Here is a 20,175-nt window from a genome sequence, read left to right as displayed (position 1 = left end):
AGGTTCAAGTTCGGGTTCTGGCAGGGCCACTCAAGGACATACAAAGACTTGTTCTGAAGCCACTCCTGCGTTGTCTTGGCTGGGTGCTCAGGGTCGTTGTCCTGTTGAAAGGTGAACCTTCGCCCCAGTCTGAGGTACTGAGCAGTTTAAAAAAAAAAAAATTATCAAGGATCTCTGTACTTTGCTCTGTTCATCTTTCTCTCAATCCTGACTAGTCTCCCAGTCCCTGCCGCTGAAAAACCTCCCCACCTTCTCCCCCGATTGCTCAGTTTGGCCGAGCGGCCTGCTCTAGGAAGTCTTGGTGGTTCCAAATTTCTTCCATTTAAGAATGATGGGAGTCCACGGTGTTCTTGTGGACCTTCAAAGCTTTAGAAATGTTTTGGTATCCTTCCCGAGACCTGTGGCTCGACATAATCCTGTCTCGGAGCTCTACGGACAATTCCTTCTACCTCATGGCTTGGTTTTTGCTCTGACAAACTGTCAACTGTGGGACCTTATCTAGACAGGTGTATGCCTTTCCAAATCAGGTTCAATCAATTGAATTTACCACAGGTGGACTCCAATCCAGTTGTAGAAACATCTGAAGGATGATCAATGGAAACAGGATGCACCTGAGCTGAAATTCAATTATTTTTGCCCTGAATACTTCAGGGATCTGTTTATTTAGGGGGGCAAAAATAATAATAATAATTTGCTTTGTCATTATGGGGTATTGCGTGTAGAAGGATTAAATAAATAAAAATCCTCATCAATTGTAGAATAAGGCTGTAACGTAACAAAATGTGGAAAAGGTCAAGGGGTCTGAATACTTTCCGAATGCACTGTATATGTGGCAAATAGAGATGGGCAAAGATATTAGAATTTCCGGACATCAGTTTTTAATTACTTGCGAGAGTATTCATTTAAGAAAAGAAAAGGCCTATTAACAATGAAAAAGCTGTCTAAAATAAAATGAGTTGTGTGACAAGGCTACAAGGATAGACCATTACATTCAACATTTTAATAAAACACTGACAGTTATGAGTGCGCCCCATAAAAGAAAAAGACGTAGCGAACACACTTGTGTAGCTTGTTGTCATTGCCGGTCAATCAATGCGCTACTACAGTCAGAGGCTCCATGTGTAGGAAGTTAAGTTGGTGATTTCTAATCAATGCAAAATATAATAAAAATGTACCAAATGAAGTTGAATAAATGAGAAGGGGTAGGCTACAATGATCAACCAACAGGTAGGTTGTTGTTTAATATTAATGGATTGGCTGTAGACAACCACAAAACCCAAATTTGCTATATCGTAAAAATAAACAAAAAAATAGCTTTTTGATCTTAATTTAAGATTAGGAATAATGTTAGCAGTGTGGTTAAGGTTAGGTTTCAAATCAGATTTTAAGAAGAGAAATTATAGAAATAGGCGGGCTTTAGACATTATGACTGTGGCAGTGGTAACTAGTGACAACCCAAAGACGGGTAGTGCAGCAAAATAACCTCAATTAGCCCTCCTGCCTATGCTGTCTGACAAAAATCCCTATTTTAGTAGTTCTTCAAAGTAAATAAGGCATAGTTTGTATTCAGCAGTAATAAAAGTATAAATCTTAGATCATGTACTGTATTTTCAGGTATATACCTCACAAAGCCTTCTATCCCTTCGATCAGGCGTTCGGACAAGCACACGCGAAATGGATTATGATCATTGTAGTGTATAAACTATGTTGAATATTGACCTGTTGGAAACTACAATGCAGTCTAGCTCCACAGTGCTGTGTAGAGCCATCAAAAATGATGATCTGACGATGATGATGATGCACTGACTACCGAATTTGATAATCAATCTGGCCTTCTCTAACCCAGCTCACTAATACATTACGTTAACTAATTAGAGCCAAATCAACTAATTAATTCCAAACTGAATTCTCAAATTGCAATCCAAAAACAGCAATTGTCGTAGAAATATCCTTCAAAATGTTGATTTCTTCTTACACTGTGAAATTAATGACATCATGAGAATGGCTGCAAGTGTTCAGATAACGCATGAATACTTATTCAAAAAATTAAGACTTAAAATAAGGTTTGTGTTTCATGTAGACTTTGGCGTGACGTTTTGATTAGAGGTCGACCAATTAATCAACTAAAATCATAATCGGTCGACCTCTAGTTTTGATAACCATGTAATTCTCTCGAATAAGATGACTTATCAATATATTCGGCACTCTTTACTCCGATTCGAAAATGCTAATTAGCATCAGAGTATACATCATGCCAGAGTAAGCCTACACGAAACACAGAACTTATTTTAAGTGTTTCTAAAATCCCCTACGGGAAAAATGAATGGTGGGGAAATTATTGGAACGATTTCCCTGTTTGACCGCTAGGTTATGCGTATTATGACTCATACTTTGGAATTATCTACCAATATCGCAGTAAAAGGCCAATATCGGCTGATAATGTCAGTGAACCGATATATCGGTCGGGCCCCTAAACTAATACTTTGAAACTGACAATGACCAAAACAATTCTCCCTTATCCATTGTTACTTACATGAAATGGACAAAAGACACCCGCTCTCCCTTCCAAACTCCAGAAAGTACAGATGAAATTCAGTACAAAAACAGGACAGCCCTCTCGCACACATCGTGCCGTTCAAAACACACCAACATTCAAATAGGCTACTCCCCCCCCCCCCCCCCCATCTCAGATAGATACATAAACACCAACAAACTCCAGTCTCTCCTTTTCTCTCACCTAAATCACTCAAGTCTATTACTCCAGGACAGCCTGCCCCCTTCAATGGGTGTACGAGTGAGAGACAGAGTGGGTGTGTTTTTGTTTGTTTGCGAGCACATGAGTGTGATGGACTGGAAGGGCGGCTGAGGCTCCCTGAGAGCGCCCTGTGCTGTTCCACCGGGGAGCAATTCGTCTGACCTGCTAAATTTACCCCCAGGGGGCATGACAGGCACAGAGAGTTAACACATTTATCCACTGCCAAGGCTGGGCTGGCCAGCAAAACCGTCATCCATCCCGTTAGCAGATTGCCGATTTCTCTCTGGCAGCATTTTCTCCTCAATAACCTGAGGATTTGGGAGTCTGTGCTCCCCATCTACAATGCTGGGTCTGACTAAATAGGCCTAAAATGTTAGATGGCAACAGTGGGGTGGATAAACCTATCCAATCATTAAGCTTATCATCAGTGCTCATGAGAGATGAAATGCAGATTGAAAGCCATTTCCTAAATATTGCACACCGCGCAAAGCATTTGTGCAAATGCAGGAGAAACCATAAACCTGACCTTTGACCACCTGCTGTACAGTGAGGGCACTAGGTCCTCACACACCCTACAGTCATGTATGCATGCATGTCACTGTCTAGGCAGATTGCCAGCAGCCCATGGACAGTTTAGTTTTCTTCACCATTGGAGTCCTAGCACGAGAGAACATTCTAGGTCATGTTACCCCTCTGATAGACTCGCATGGCAAGACTCTCCCACACAACGCCAAAAGGTGTGTCTGTAGCTTGCAGGTGTAGGAAAAATTGGTAGGTCACACACAATCTCCTGTGTGATATTTTATTTTCCCTATCTCTTCCCACCCTACGTTCTTCAGAAGTTCATGGAAATATATCAACCTTGTCAAAACACAGGGTTTATAAATGTGCTTCGCTAACTAGCGTACCTTCGATAACGTCAAAAGTTTGATACAATGTAGGCTACATTTTTCATATCACACCCACTCGCGGCAGCAGTATGTTGACCTTAGAATGTCCCAACTCCCAAGCACGGCGATATCACAATCGAACAGCCATAACAAACCACGTTTCCATCCACAGTTGTTATGCGAGTAAAGTCACATTAAAAAAAAAAAAAAAAAAAAATGTGATGGAAACAGGACATTTTGGTACAATTTTATAAGTGCTGTTATAGAATGTATTAGTCGACATGGTGGGATCTTTTTGTGCCTGTAAAATTAATTAAGCAAGAAATGGAGGTGGAAACGCCTTAAACTTGTTATGGCTGCAGGGGGCGTATTGAAAAACTGGAAAATATGTGCCCATTTTCAAACGGCCTCTTACTCAATTTTTGCTCGTACAATATGCATATTATTATTACTATTGGATAGAAAACAGTCTCTAGTTTCTAAAACCGTTTGAATTATTTCTCTAAGTGGAACAGAACTCTTTTTACAGCCCATTTCCTATCCGGAAGTGAGATTTCCAAAATCGATGTCTCTCTTCAAGAGCTTGTCTATAAAAGGGCATGTCACTTAAGACTGTAGAAACACGTCATACGCCTTCCCCTGGGTGTCATGCGGAAGTGAGAGCAGAAATGACTTGATTATCTCGTCCTGGGATTGAACACAACCTCTTGGAGTGAGAGTTGCGCACTTTATTTTTTTTTCTGGGCGCGAAGTAGGACCTGGACTCGGCTCCTGGAAAACCCTACAGTCAGAAATCGCACGGCTGTAGCCAGAGAAAATACAGACACCAACGTCAACTACTAATTACACATCATAAAACATTTCAGAACAATATATGGTGGATAGCTAATGAAAGAATAAGATCTTGTGAACAGAGCTAATATTTCCGATTTTTGAAGTGTTTTACAGCGAAAACACAATATATCGTTATATTAGCTTACTACAATAGCTAACACACAGCAGCATTGATTCTAGTCAAACGGTAGCATAGCACAGTTCGACAGATATATGAAAAAGCATCCCAAATTGGGTCCTTATCTTTGTTGATCTTCCATCAGAATGTTCTCCAAGGGGTCCTTTGTTCAGAAATGTCTTTATTTCGATCCAGAACGAACAATTTCCCTCTTGAATTAGCAAGCACACTGGCAGTGCGACGCTAACCTCTCCATCTTGAAAAAATTCTTGCGTCGCATCACGTCTAAAGTCCAGAATACATTTCAATAATATAATTAAACTATATTGAAATAACATACTTTAGGATGATATTGTGACATGTATCAAATAAAATCGAAGCCAGAGATCATATTCACCTTTACAGAGTGTTTTCCAGGAGCCGAGTCCAGGTCCTACTTCGCGCCCAGAAAGAAAAATAAACTGCGCAACACTGACTCCAAATCCAGGACGAGATAATCAAGTGATTTCTTCTCTCACTTCCGCATGACACCCAGAGGAAGGCGTATGACGTGTTTCTACAGTCCTAAGTGACATGCCCTTTTATAGACAAGGGCTTGAAGAGCGACATTGATTTTGGAAATCTCACTTCCGGATAGGAAATGGGCTGTAAAAAGAGTTCTGTTCCACTTAGAGAAATAATTAAAACGGTTTTAGAAACTAGAGACTGTTTTCTATCCAAGAGTAATAATAATATGCATATTGTAAGAGCAAAAATTGATTAAGAGGCCGTTTGAAAATTTGCACATATTTTCCAGTTTTTCAATACGCCCCCTGCAGCCATAACAAGTTAATGCGCAAATAATGATATAACAACCACCATATCGAAGTAAACTTGGATTCGCGTGATTATTTAGTGTGTGTTGTCCTCCCACTACAACTTGGGAAATGCAGTTTTAGGCTACAGATGAAATAGTCATGATGAACTTCACAAGTGCACGGTGATCTTGATGCTCCTTTCCAATAAATATTGAGGGTCTTATGATGATCGATGCTTGAGTTGCGTTTGACAAATAAAAACTCTCCCTTTTATCCATAATAGTCACATCATGTAGACTAGTCCACCGCACATCTGCAAGCTTTTGGCTATAGCACACGTGCAAAGACCAGAGTAGGCATATTTGCTATTTAACGCAACAGTTTGTGACAACAACAAAAAAAACAGTAGAGTTGAAAACGCAATGGAAACACATTTAACTTTCGATGTTTTTTTGGTACATGAAAACTTCAGCGAAAAAGTACATTTTGTGTGCACTGTCACCACGCACTGATTTTAATCTGCAACAAGTCAGTTTGGTGAAAGACACCACTGGTGGGAAAATACGCATGTTTTCTATATGCAGGTTTTTGAATATTTGCATGATAATCTGAAGAAAAAAAAGAACCATGAAGAGCAGAGCAGGTCTTTCTGTTCTCTTCAAAATTAGCCCCATGGAATGTCTCTGTAGGGTAGGGTGCTAGTGACTGTGGAGAGGGGGGGTACATAAAACACAGCATGGGTAAAGCAGCCTTCCCCATGAGAGCCTAACCTCATGCTGAACCCAAAGCCACACCGTTAGAAGGGGTCAGAAGTTCAACTACCCAATATTTATCTACTCCACTCTAACCTCTTTCCTCGGCTTTTAAAGTACAGTCAATTATATCAGTGTGGGCCTGGTTTCAATGGTTTTGTATTAAGTTTGTTTTGTAGTGCATTAATTTTACATACAGTACGAGTCAAACGTTTGGACACCTACTCATTCAAGGGTTTTTCTTAATTTTTACTATTTTCTACATTGTGGAATAATAGTGAAGACATCAACTATGAAATACCACATATGGAATCATGAGGTAACCAAAAAAGTGTTGAACAAATCAAAATATATTTGAGATGCTTCAAAGTAGCCACCCTATGCCTTGACAGCTTTGCACACACTTGGCACTCTCAACCAGCTTCACCTGGAATGCTTTTCCAACAGTTTTGAAGGAGTTCCCACATATGCTGAGCACTTGTTGGCTGCTTTTCCTTCACTCTGTTGTCCAACTCATCCCAAACCATTTCAATTGGGTTGAGTTTGGGTGATTGTGGAAGCCAGGTCATCTGACGCAGCACTCCATCACTCCCATTCTTGGTGAAATAGCCCTTAAAACCTCTTGACGCTAGGGGTCAGATCTTTTTTTTTTTTTTTTAATAACGTTCCAAAGGTAAACGGACTATTTCTCAGGTCCAGATCGTAGAATATGCATATAATTTACAGATTAGGATAGAAAACACTCCAAAGTTTCCAAAACTGTCAAAATATTGTCTGTGAGTATAACAAAACTGATTCTGCAGGCGAAAACCTGAGACAATCTAACCCGGAAGTGATTATTATTATTTTTTAAATTGTATCTGTGTTACCTGGCCTGTCTTTCTTCCATTTAAAGGGGTATCAACCAGATTCCTTTTCCAGTGGCTTCCTCAGGCTGTGACCAGGCTTTAGACATAGTTTCAGGCATTTATTTTGAAAAATGAGCGAGATTTTTCAAAAGTAGTCAGGTGTCCTCTGATTAGTTCCTGCGCGCGAGAGGGTAGCTCTCCATTTTCTTTTTCTCTCTTATTGAATAGGTTACGGTCCGGTTGAAATATTATCGATTATGTTTGTTAAAAACAACCTGAGGATTGATTATAAAAAACATTTGACATGTTTCTACGACCATTACGGATACTTTTTGGAATTTTCGTCAAACATAACGCGCAACCCAAATGGCGTTTTTTTGTTATAAAAGTAATATTTATCGAACAAAAATAACATTTGTTGTGTAACTGGGAGTCTCGTGAGTGCAAACATCCGAAGAATATCAAAGGTAAGCGATTAATTTTTATTGCTTTTCTGACTTTCGTGACCATGCTAATTTGGGGCTAGCTGTTCTAGCATTGATTGATACACTCACAAAAGCTTGGATTTCTTTCTCTGTAAAGCACATTTTCAAAATCTGACACGATAGGTGGATTAACAACAAGCTAAACTGTGTTTTGGTATATTTCACTTGTGATTGCATGATTATAATTATTTTTTGTAATATTTTGCACCCTGCAATTCAGTGGTTGTTTAGGAAAATGATCCCGTAAAAGGGATCCGTAGCGCAGAGAAGTTAAACAGCCTGGAGGTATGTTGGGTCATTGTCCTTTTGAAAAACAAATGATAGTCCCACTAAGCGCAGACGAGATGGGATGGCTTTTGGCTGCAGAATTCTGTGGTAGCCATGCTGGTTAAGTGTGCCTTGAATTCTAAATAAAATCACAGACAGTGTCACCAGCAAAGCACCCCCACACCATCACACTTTCGCCTCCATGCTTCCCGGTGGGAAACAAACATGCGGAGATCATCCGTTCATAAAGACACAGCGGTTGTAACCAAAAATAACCAATTTGGACCAGACCAAAGGACAAATTTCCACCGATCAAATGTCTATTGCTCGTGTTTCTTGGCCCAAGCAAGTCTCATCATTTTATTGGTGTCCTTTAGTAGTGGTTCCTTTGCAGCAATTTGACCATGAAGGCCTGATTTATGCAGTCTCCTCTGAACAGTTGATGTTGAGATGTGTGTTACTTGAACTCTGTGAAGCATTAATTTTGGCTGCAATCTGAGGTGCAGTTAACTCTAACTTATCCTCTGCAGCAGAGGTAACTCTGGGTCTTCCTTACCTGTGGCGGTCTTCATGAGAGCCAGTTTCATCATAGCGCTTGATGGTTTTTGCGACTGCACTTGAAGAAAATGTCAAAGTTCTTGAAATTTTCTGGATTGACTGACCTTCATGTCTTAAAGTAATGATGGACTGTCGTTTCTCTGCTAATTTGAACTGTTCTTGCCATAATATGGACTTGGTCTTTTACCAAATAGGGCTATCTTTTGTATACTACCCCTACCTTGTCACAACACAACTGACTCAAACTCATTAAGGACAGTAATTCCAAAAATTAACTTTTAACAAGGCACACCTGTTTATTGGAAAGCATTCGAGGTGACTACCTTATTAAGCTGGTTGAGAGAATGCCAAGAGTGTGCAAAGATGTCATCAAAGCAAAGGGTGGCTACTTTGAAGAATCTCAAATATGGAATATATTTAGATTTGTTTAACACTTTTTTGGTTACATGATTCCATATTAGAGGTCGACCGATTAATCGGAATGGCCGATTAATTAGGGCCGATTTCAGGTTTTCATAACAATCGGAAATCGGTATATTTGGACACCGATTTGGCCAATTATTTATTTATTTTTTACACCTTTAACTAGGCAAGTCAGTTAAGAACACATTCTTATTTTCAATGACGGCCTAGGAACGGTGGGTTAACTGCCTTGTTCAGGGGTAGAACGACAGATTTTTACCTTGTCAGTTCGGGGATTCAATCTTGCAACCTTACGGTTAACTAGTACAACGCTCTAACCACCTGATTACATTGCACTCCACGAGGAGCCTGCCTGTTACGCGAATGCAGTAAGAAGCCAAGGTAAGTTGCGAGCTAGCATTAAACTTATCTTTAAAAAAACAATCAATCAATCATAATCACTAGTTAACTACACATGGTTGATGATATTACTAGATTATCTAGCGTGTCCTGCGTTGCATATAATCGATGCGGTGGCAATTGTGAAAACGGACTGTCGTTGCTCCAACGTGTACCTAACCATAAACATCAATGCCTTTCTTAAAATCAATACACAAATATATATTTTTAAACCTGCATATTTAGTTAATATTGCCTGCTAACATGAATTTCTTTTAACTAGGAAAAATGGTGTCAATTATCTTGCAACAGAGTCAGGGTATATGCAGCAGTTTGGGCCGCCTAGCTCATTGCAAACTGCGTGAAGACTATTTCTTCCTAACAAAGACAGCCAACTTCGCCAAACGGGGGATGTTTTTTTTTAAAGCGCATTTGCGAAAAAAGCACAATCGTTGCACGACTGTACCAAACCATAAACATCAATGCCTTTCTTAAAATCAATACACAGAAGTATATATTTCTAAACCTGCATATTTAGCTCAAATAAATCCAGGTTAGCAGGCAATATTAACCAGGTGAAATTGTGTCTCTTCTCTTGCGTTCATTGTACGCAGAGTCAGTGTATATGCAACAGTTTGGGCGCCTAATTTGCCAGAATTTTACATAATTATGACATAACATTGAAGGTTGTGCAATGTAACAGGAATATTTAGACTAATGGATGCCACCCCTTAGATAAAATACGGAACRGTTMCRTATTTCACTGAAAGAATAAACGTCTTGTTTTCGAGATGATAGTTTCYGGATTCGACCATATTAATGACCTAAGGCTCGTATTTCTGTGTGTTATTATGTTATAACTAAGTCTATGATTTGATAGAGCAGTCTGACTGAGCGGTGGTAGGCAGCAGCATGCTCGTAAGCATTCATTCAAACAGCACTTTCGTGCGTTTTGCCAGCAGCTCTTCGTTGTGCCTCAAGCATTGCGCTGTTTATGACTTCAAGCCTATCAACTCCCGAGATTAGGCTCGTGTAACCGATGTGAAATGGCTAGCTAGTTAGCGGGGTGCGAGCTAATAGCGTTTCAAACGTCACTCGCTCTGAGAATTGGAGTGGTTGTTCCCCTTGCTCTGCATGGTTAACGCTGCTTCGAGGGTGGCTGTTGTCGTTGTGTTCCGGGTTCGAGCCCAGGGAGGAGCGAGGAGAGGGACGGAAGCTATACTGTTACACTGACAATACTAAAGTTCCTATAAGAACATCCAATAGTCAAATGTTAATGAAATACAAATGGTATAGAGAAATAGTCCTATAATAACTACAACCTAAAACTTCTTACCTGGGAATATTAAAGACTCATGTTAAAAGGAACCACCAGCTCTCATATGTTCTCATGTTCTGAGCAAGGAACTTAAACGTTAGCTTTCTTACATGGCACATATTGCACTTTTACTTTCTTCTCCAAAACTTTGTTAATGCATTATTTATACCAAATTGAACATGTTTCATTATTTATTTGAGGCTAAATTGATTTGATTGATGTATTATATTAAGTTAAAATAAAAGTGTTCATTCAGTATTGTTGTAATTGCCATTATTACAAATAAAAAAATATTTTGAAAAAATAAAAAATAAAAACGGCCGATTAATCGGTATCGGCGTTAAAAAATCATAATCGGTCGACGTCTATTCCATATGTGTTATTTCATAGTTTGTGTCATCACTATTATTCTACAATGTAGAAAATAGTACAAAATAAAGAAACACCCTGGAATGATTAGGTGTGTCCAAACGTTTGACTGGTACTGTATAATCCTTTGCTTTTTCATAAGTCAGTGGAGCCTTCACAAAAGTTAGGCTATTCAAAAACTCTTAAAAGGGGTAGCCTAACACCCATTCCAAAGTCACAAATGAATTAACAGCCATGATGCATAACTAGGCTAATTGTCACCATTGCAAACCAGTGCAGGGTGACAAAGAGCTCACTAGAAAGTTTTTTAAAAAGGGATAGACAAATGAGCTGGGACAGATATGAGGAAACATAGTGTGAAGACTGGTGGGGCATGGATTTGAACACATGCAGAGAGGGGATTGTTTGAGTGCAGAGGGCAGCGCCTTTAACCCTAAATGCTCAACCAACCTCAGGCACTAATGTAATCTTTCTTAAAAGGAAATGAACAGTGCCACACAGCACTTAAACCCCTGTGGATTTTCTGAAAATCTACTAATCTCATTAGATCCCCAAATGGGCAGCAGGCTTGGCGGAATATTGTCAGTGCGCTGCCCCTCCCACATTGTTCACTAAGATTATCCCAACTTTCTTTAATGTAATCACATTTTTAAATGGTATTCCCAGACACTTGCAGAGGTGATAATTTAATTCACTGGTGCGTACATGCACTTGCCATTAGACATAATATTACTTTCCAACTGCAATTGTTGCTTTGGGGTTTCACTAGCCAAAGCATTCGAACAAGCGGCATAGCTAAAGCTTGTGGTCGAGTTGATGGTTCATTGACAATATGGTAAAACAATGTTCAACCAACCTTAAAATTGGTGATACTTCATTTATTCTAAATTTTGAAGGCACCAGTGTCTTATTAACAACTGTTTACAGTTGCAGGTGGAACTCCAAAAACCAGAGGATGTTCACAAAAATATGAAATCTACTTTTTGCACCGCGTGAAGAGGTTTCTCGCCATCTTAGCTGACAAACATCTCGTATTTCCTAACATCTTTGCTGGAACTAGTCATTTCTAAGCAACGTGGCTACGGCCACATGTAGAAGAATGCACAGCATTACACAATGCTACCAAAACACAAAAATGTATTTCATTATTTCTGAATATTCCCTGGTTATCAGGGTTCCACCTGCAACTGGACATTGGTGCAATTCAAAAATCAAGAATTATGGAAGTATCGCCAAGGTAGGTAGAAAAGTGTTCACCTATCTATAATCCATCCTACACTAGAACACCATATGGAAGAAGTAGCCATACAAGGATCTAACTAGAGCTGTGGTTTCATGAGCCAGTGGTCTAGTTGGAACAATGCTTCAAATATTTGAGAAGGGATGCAAGAACTTAGTGGGTTTTCAACAACAACACATTTGGCAGGAGAAGTTCTGCCCCCATTTATTTTCAACGAGAGGAGGGCACGTGGAGAAATATTGGGGGATTGTGGAAAGGTGAGCGGTGAGAACCCTGCTAGCAGAGTGGTAGAAGAAGTTGAGCTTTACTCTGCACATTTCAAGCGAAACGTTATCAAAACCCACTGTTTCAAGCACGTATCATCTTCCTGGTAACATACACTTCTCACAGAGTTTGACTGAGGCAACAGTTAAAGATGGAATCCGCATTAAGGGAAACAGAACCACTGTCCGCCCCAGAACCTTTGTTATTGTTTTGCGGATGAAAATGAGGTGATGTGTGTCTAGTAAAAAACCATTGCAATACATATTCTGCTGTTCTATCGAACGCATGCAATGATGTCCCGTAATGTAATATCCCAATCGTTAGTGGCAGATTCACCATTAAGGATCCCAGCTTTAATGCCTCCATGTTCCCTTTGTGAAGTGTCGAACGACAAGCATAACATGTACATTCACCAACACTCACCGGCATCATATTGGCGGCTCTGTCTGTCAGAACGACGGGGGCATCAAATCAACAATGTCGAACTTGGAAAGGGTGAATTCGATGTCTTCTAGCTATCTGCTAACGATATCCAAAGTTATGGCTGGAGATTCTGCCCAGTAGCGCCAACAGTTCAGTGATGAGGGCCAGCCCAGGCCTCTTCCTATGCAATGCAATATAAAACGGATATGAGCTAATTAACTGTTACAGTAACTAGATACCTATCCAACTAACGCTAGTTAACTAACTGCATACAGACTATGTGGCAGGCAGTGAGACGTAACGTTGTTAGGCCGAGTGGGTCAGAGCTCAGGTATTCTAACGTTACGGTAAACACTGACATCAACTCATCAACACTTGGGCCTGGATCGAACCTTGTATTGATGATGAATACCAAACATTGACACTACGGTTGCCCTTACTATATAGCTAGAGTTATCCACGTTAATGTTTCAATGGTTACTTTAACATTGTACTGTAAGTAGTTAACTATTCATAGGCTAGGTAGCTAGCTAACGTTAGCTAGTTAGTAGTGTCATACCATCAGTATAATTTGGTCAGTGTGGAACTTGGCTAGCTAGCCAATTAGACAGTTAGCTAAAGTAAGGCCCTCAGCAATACCTAACTATCTAGCTAACGTTACCTAGCTGCTGCTAGTTCTGTCATGCTAGCTAACGTAACGTTCGTTGCCAATTGTTTGTATCGTAGTTTTAACTGAAATTTTAGGAGCGTTGGGTAGCGCTTAGCTAACGTTAGCACCTAGTTTTTGAATGTCAAACATGATTAACGTTAGTCTTGTTCAGGTGGATTGTTTACTAGCTAACGTTAGTGAATAGCTAGTCTAACTTAGGTCGCGAGATAACGTTAACTAGCTAGCTAATCAGCTGATGAAACGATAGCTAGCAAGTAACGTTAGCTAGCTACTGAAATAAACAACAAAAGCGTTACTTACAGATGTCAGAGACAATTCCTGTTCATTCTTGGTCGTCGTAGCCTATCGCGAGTGATTCAGGCCTAATGAAGCTACTGATACCTCTCACCAAGTAACCTAAAGTACTAGAACCATAAGATGCGGTCAAAGATCTTTACAACTAACCCAAGATAGACCAGAGTGAATCCTAGTGTGCAGAACAGGCAAGGAGGTGGGAAGAGCCAAACACTTCTTCTTCTTCGATGAGGTTTAACGGCGGTTGGCATCCAATAAATATTGCATTATCGCCACATACTAGACTGGAGTACAACTCCCTTATACTTTGCTTGAAAAAAATGATTAACCCATTAACCCAACCATCTAACACAGGGGTGGGCAAACTTTTTGGCTCAAAGGCCACATCAGGATTTTCAAATTCAACGGAGGAACACAGTTTTGGGCGGACCAATTGTTTGTTAAAAGCAATTTGTGGGGGCCTCCCGAGTGGCGCAGCGGTCTAAGGCACTGCATTGCAGTGTTTGAGATGTCACTACAGACCCGGGTTCAATCCCAGGCTGTGTCACAGCTGGCCTTGACTGGGAGACCAATGAGGCAGTGCACAATTGGCCCAGCATCCTCCTGGTCAGGAGAGGGTTTGGCAGGCTGAGATTTCCTTGTCCCATCGCTCTGTGGTGGGCTGGGTGCATGCATCGCCAGGTGTACGGTGTTTCCTCTGACATATTGGTGTGGCTGGCTTCCAGGTTAAGCGGGCAGTGCGGCTTGGCTTGTGTTTCGGAGGACACACAGCTCTCAACCTTCGCCTCTCCCGAGTCCGTACGGGAGTTGCAGCGATGGGACAGTTGGATACCACGAAAAAGGGGTAAAAAAATATTTTTAAAAATGTAATGTCTCGCGGGCCGGATTGAAGTGTCTGCCCAGCGGGCCAGATACAGCAAGAAGGTGGGCAGAGCCAAGCACGAGCTATCAAGAGGCTATTGGTGCATTCTAGCATGTATTTGCATATGTGAATGTGAATGGAATAAATAGAATGGAAACACTTCTCCCACCAGCCTCCACTGGTGTGTGTATTTGCGTGTGTGCAATAACTCAATTTGCCCTTGCACTCCTTCTAAACAACGCCATTTTTAGAAACTTTCGTAACAGATTGTAGTTTTGGAGAGAAAAAAACTGTATTGAGATCAAATGTTCCATTGATGAGAACATTTGCTGAGTGTCGGCCAAAATTCATCTCTTACTGCCGAACACTCGGCTTCCTCTCACAACCATATTTGATCCCACACCAGCAGCTGTGTGGAAGGGACACTATTGTTCAAAACACCTTGTAACTCTTCTACAATAAAATCTCATACACCCAAGTACTTCTCTGTAGCTGCCACCACCACAACATTTATCCTCTGTGATTTACGTTCCATTCCTGCGGTACAGTTGACAAGCATGAACGCCAAAAAAACAATCTTGCTGAAGCCCATGTTATTCCTACCACTCTCTATTGGCCTCGGGCCTACTCACAGGGATCCATCTAGTATCCTTAACCCTGGACCTATCTTCCTCTTTTACATTTTTTTATCCTTTATTTAACTAGCCAAGTCAGTTAAGAACAAATTCTTATTACAATGACGGCCTACCCCGGCCAAACCCAAACAACGCTGAGCCAATCATGGCCGGATGTGATACAGCCTGGATTCGAACCAGGGACAGTAGTGACGCCTCTTGCACTGAAATGCAGTGCCTTAGACTACTACTGCCTTTCTCTCACCGGACACTCAATCAATCAATCAAGTTTATTTTATATAGCCCTTCGTACATCAGCTAATATCTCGAAGTGCTGTACAGAAACCCAGCCTAAAACCCCAAACAGCAAGCAATGCAAGGTAAAAGCACGGTGGCTAGAAAAACTCCCTAGAAAGGCCAAAACCTAGGAAGAAACCTAGAGAGGAACCAGGCTATGAGGGTGGCCAGTCCTCTTCTGGCTGTGCCGGGTGGAGATTATAACAGAACATGGCCAAGATGTCAAAATGTTCATAAATGACAAGCATGGTCAAATAATAATCAGGAATAAATGTCAGTTGGCTTTTCATAGCCGATCATTAAGAGTTGAAAACAGCAGGTCTGGGACAGGTAGGGGTTCCATAACCTCAGGCAGAACAGTTGAAACTGGAACAGCAGCAAGGCCAGGTGGACTGGGGACGGCAAGGAGTCATCATGCCCGGTAGTCCTGACGTATGGTCCTAGGGCTCAGGTCCTCCGAGAGAAGAAAAGAAAGAGAGAAGGAGAGAATTAGAGAGAGCATACTTAAATTCACACAGGACACTGGATAAGACAGGAGAAGTACTCCAGATATAACCAACTGACCCTAGCCCCCCGACACATAAACTACTGCAGCATAAATACTGGAGGCTGAGACAGGAGGGGCAGGAGACACTGTGGCCCCATCCGATGATACCCCCGGACAGGGCCAAACAGGAAGGATAAACCCCACCCACTTTGCCAAAGCACAGCCCCGCACCACTAGAGGGATATCTTCAACCACCAACTTACAATCCTGAGACAAGGCCGAGTATAGCCCACACAGATCTCCACCACAGCACAAACCAAGGGGGGGCGCCAACCCAGACAGGAAGATCACGTCAGTAACTCAACCCACTCAAGTGACGCACCCCTCCTAGGGACGGCATGAAAGAGCACCAGTAAGCCAGTGACTTAGCCCTGTAATAGGGTTAGAGGCAGAGAATCCAGTGGAGACACCTTTGATCTCCAGCACCATGGTACCTCTACAGTTAACACACACAACTTTCCAGCAATACTACACATTCCTTTGCTCATGTCCTCCTGCACACTTCTCACATCTGGGAATTTCCCTCCTACACTGCTGACACATGACAATAAGCTTGACACCTAAAACACCGTAATGGATTTGGGACAAAAGCTCTCACAGTATAACTGATCCCCACTAGAGGGATATCTTCAACCACCAACTTACAATCCTGAGACAAGGCCGAGTATAGCCCACACAGATCTCCACCACAGCACAAACCAAGGGGGGGCGCCAACCCAGACAGGAAGATCACGTCAGTAACTCAACCCACTCTCAAAGTGACGCACCCCTCCTAGGGACGGCATGAAAGAGCACCAGTAAGCCAGTGACTTAGCCCCTGTAATAGGGTTAGAGGCAGAGAATCCCAGTGGAGACACCTTTGATCTCCAGCACCATGGGTACCTCTACAGTTAACACACACAACTTTTTCCAGCAATACTACACATTCCTTTGTCTCATGTCCTCCTGCACACTTCTCACATCTGGGAATTCCCCTCCTACACTGCTGACACATGACAATAAGCTTGACACCTAAAACACCGTAATGGATTTGGGACAAAAGCTCTCACAGTATAACTGATCCTAACTTGACTTTATCTGTTAAAGACTGCATCAAAACTTCTCTGTTTCACCACGCTCTCCAATGGGTCTGTGTCGCACCAAAACGGCAGGCGTCACAGACACCGGGAATCTTCAACTTCAGTTGACCACTCCAGTTGACCACTCCTTAACGCCACTCCAGTTCAACAATCACTCTTTTCAACAGTGCCCTGATCCGGAGAGGAAAGCAAGTCACAGTTCTTGACCTAATTTGCGTGGTGCGTGCAGCTCCCTCTAGACGGCAGTAACTCCAGAAATCTACACGATTCCACTCCAAGTCACTTTCACCAACCCAACATTCCCCAACCTCTTCTCAACCAAATCTGAAACTACATGGATCAGCCAGAAGGCAAGGATCCATTCTCTCCAAAAATCTCACTCCCACTTTTTCATCATCAAACTCGGCGGTCTTCACCGCATCTGCCACTGCAGTTAATTCATCCTGACTCTCATCACGTTCAATTTCCTTCTGTAGCTCTTCCAAAAGTTATTTGTAATACATCATTCCATATTTACTCAAAACATGTTCAACTTTTCCTTTTTTTCCTGTTCGCTATATTCTCCTTCATCAGATCTTCCAGAAGGCTTGTGCTATCCCCCCCCTCAATATTTACATATAATACAGTATGTTCCACTTTTCTCATTTTTTTCCCTTTCCGCCAACTTACCCCCAACAGCTCTGTTCACAACCAACATGCTACTGTGCATGCACTCTATTGCGCACCTGACTCAGTGAGCTATCCCATCGCCATCTCACCGGCCCCTAACCCCTCTCCAAGTTTAGCTGGAATTCAGCCTTAAGGAATTGAGAAATAGGATCGGTTGACCTCACAGCCTCCCTATTCATCTATTCCTCTTATCTAGCTCTGTTTCCACCTATTGTTCTGGCGTGTGAGTTCATTACACTTGGTAGAAAAATTTCCCTACCAACTGACCCTACACCCATTTAAAAAATGGATGGGACACTATCTCTTAACACAGTTTGTAACTCTTCTGCAGTAAATCTCGTACACCCACATACTTCTCTGCAGCTGCCACCACCACAGGTATTTTCTGTGATTTATGTTCCATTTCGGCAGTACAGTTGATAACCAAGGCTATGAACGCTAAGAATTCAACCTTACTGAAGTACATGTTATTCATATCACTCACTATTGCCTACTCACAGGGATTCTCTTAGGCTTATTCACCCTGGACCCATCTGCCTCTACTACTCTTTTCAGTGCCTCAGCATACAACAACTTCTATACTACTCTGATCCTGCCAACCTCAACCTGCCTTCTCTCATCGGACACTTATGATCTTCAGCACCATGGGTACCCATACAGTTAACATACACAACCTCTTCCACCGGTACTACATAATCCCACCTACACACTTCTCACATCTACGAATCTCCCTCCTGCACACAGCTACCTCATGACCATAAGCTTGACACCTAAAACACAGTAATGGGTTAGGGATAAAAGCTAAAGACTCTGGGTAAAGACTCGGGGTAAAGACTCTGCATCAAAACTCAGCAGAACAGACAATGTCTTCTCTGTTTCACCACGCTCTCTACCAGGTCTGCGTCGCACAAAACGGTGGACATCACAGACACTGGGAATTTTCACTTCAATTGCTCCTCTTCAACACTTAACGCCACCCCAGTTATCACTCCTTTCAATGGCGTCCTGCTCCGGAGAGCAAAGCAAGTCACAGTACCTGTCCCTAGGCGTTTGGTACGAAGCGCCCACTCCCTCTGGATGGTAGAAACACAAATAATCACTGCAAGTCCTCTTCGAGTTACTTTTACCAACTCAACAGTCCCACACCTCTTCTCCACCTAACCTGACACCACATATGGATCCGCCAGAAGGAAAGGATCCATTCTCTCCAAAAATCTCACTCCCACTGGGCCAGAATCCTCTTTGTCATCATCAGGACGAGGCTCAATCTCGGCGGTCTTGACTGCACAACAGGTACAACAGGTAACTCTGCCACAACAGGTAACTCATCACCACTCTTGTCAGTTGTAGATTTTAATCAAAAGGGAACTATAACGCTCTCCCAGAAGCTTGGCTGGTGCATAGTGGTATGTTGCCTTCTTCCACCTTTTGCCTTTCTGTTTTCCTGCCACGCTGGATTCCCTTCCTTTGTCTTCTTCCCACCCATCCTCACTCTCAAAAGGTGTAGTGGTAAATGTTGCCTTCCATATTTTAATTCTCTCTTTTCCTGCCATCTTCCTCTAATCAGCCTCACCCAACTTTCTTATTTTTCTATGTTATTATTGTGGTCCGCAAATAAGAGTTAGAGGTGCACGTCGCCATCTACTCTACGGGTGGTAAACTATAGAAAAAATATCCATTGTATGGAAAAAGGTGGAAAAACTGACATCATACAAAAATAGACATAAAGAAAAACACCCCACTCCTTCAGTCACATTCCAATTCAAGTCACCTCCCTACACAGGCTCAGGGGCCTGTGAGGGCAGAACATCCTTTGACAGGATTTCTTGCAACGCCTCGGCTGTAAACTCACTGAGTCCCAAATTGTCAATGATTTCTTTGTTTGTGCTGTGCAGTTTATGAACATTGCAATAAATGCTACAAAATCCACATTTTTTACGTAATATATCAGAATCCCTTTATTGCTGCGAAACATTCACGGGTGCAGTCTCAATTACCATTGCATCTAAACCTCTAATAGTGAGCGACCCAGCTCTACGTATTCTACTGGTTTGTGACCCACTGACAACGACCCCGGTTAGAGGGGGAGAAGGCAGTCCAAAAGTTGACATACACAGGTGTCACACCCTGATCTGTTTCACCTGTCCTCATTATTTTCTCCATCCCCTCCAGATGTTGCTTGTTTTCCCCAGTGTATTTATCCCTGTGTTTCCTGTCTCTCTGTGCCAGTTCATCTTGTATGTTTAGTCAAGTCAACCAGCGTGTTTTTCCCGTACTCCTTTTGCTATTCTCCTTTTTCTAGTCCTCCCGGTTTTGACCCTTGCCTGTTTCTGGACTCTGTACCTACCTGCCTGACCATTCTGTCTGCCTTGACCACGAGCCTGTCTGCCATTCTGTACCTCCTGAACTCTGATCTGGTTTTGA

General features: G+C 42.0%; 1 protein-coding gene across 2 annotated transcripts in view; it reads right to left on the bottom strand.

Annotated features, from left to right (window-relative positions):
• ppp1r13bb (protein phosphatase 1, regulatory subunit 13Bb) overlaps positions 1-14,034 on the bottom strand; it is an 88,357-nt gene extending 74,323 nt beyond the window's left edge. For both annotated transcript variants that reach the window (XM_023973787.2, XM_070435942.1), the window contains exons 1-2: positions 13,690-14,034; positions 12,720-12,900 (exon numbers count right to left, since the gene is read on the bottom strand). In XM_023973787.2, the coding sequence (XP_023829555.1) occupies positions 12,720-12,728 (9 nt within the window). In that variant the 5' untranslated portion in view covers positions 12,729-12,900; positions 13,690-14,034. The remainder of the gene's footprint in view (positions 1-12,719; positions 12,901-13,689) is intronic.
• Between the last annotated feature and the right edge of the window lie 6,141 nt (positions 14,035-20,175).

Source organism: Salvelinus sp. IW2-2015, linkage group LG28 (genome assembly GCF_002910315.2).
Source record: "Salvelinus sp. IW2-2015 linkage group LG28, ASM291031v2, whole genome shotgun sequence".
Lineage (NCBI taxonomy): Eukaryota > Metazoa > Chordata > Actinopteri > Salmoniformes > Salmonidae > Salvelinus > Salvelinus sp. IW2-2015.
The sequence above is the reverse complement of the archived record's forward strand: the minus strand, read 5'-3'. Positions and strand labels throughout refer to the sequence as shown.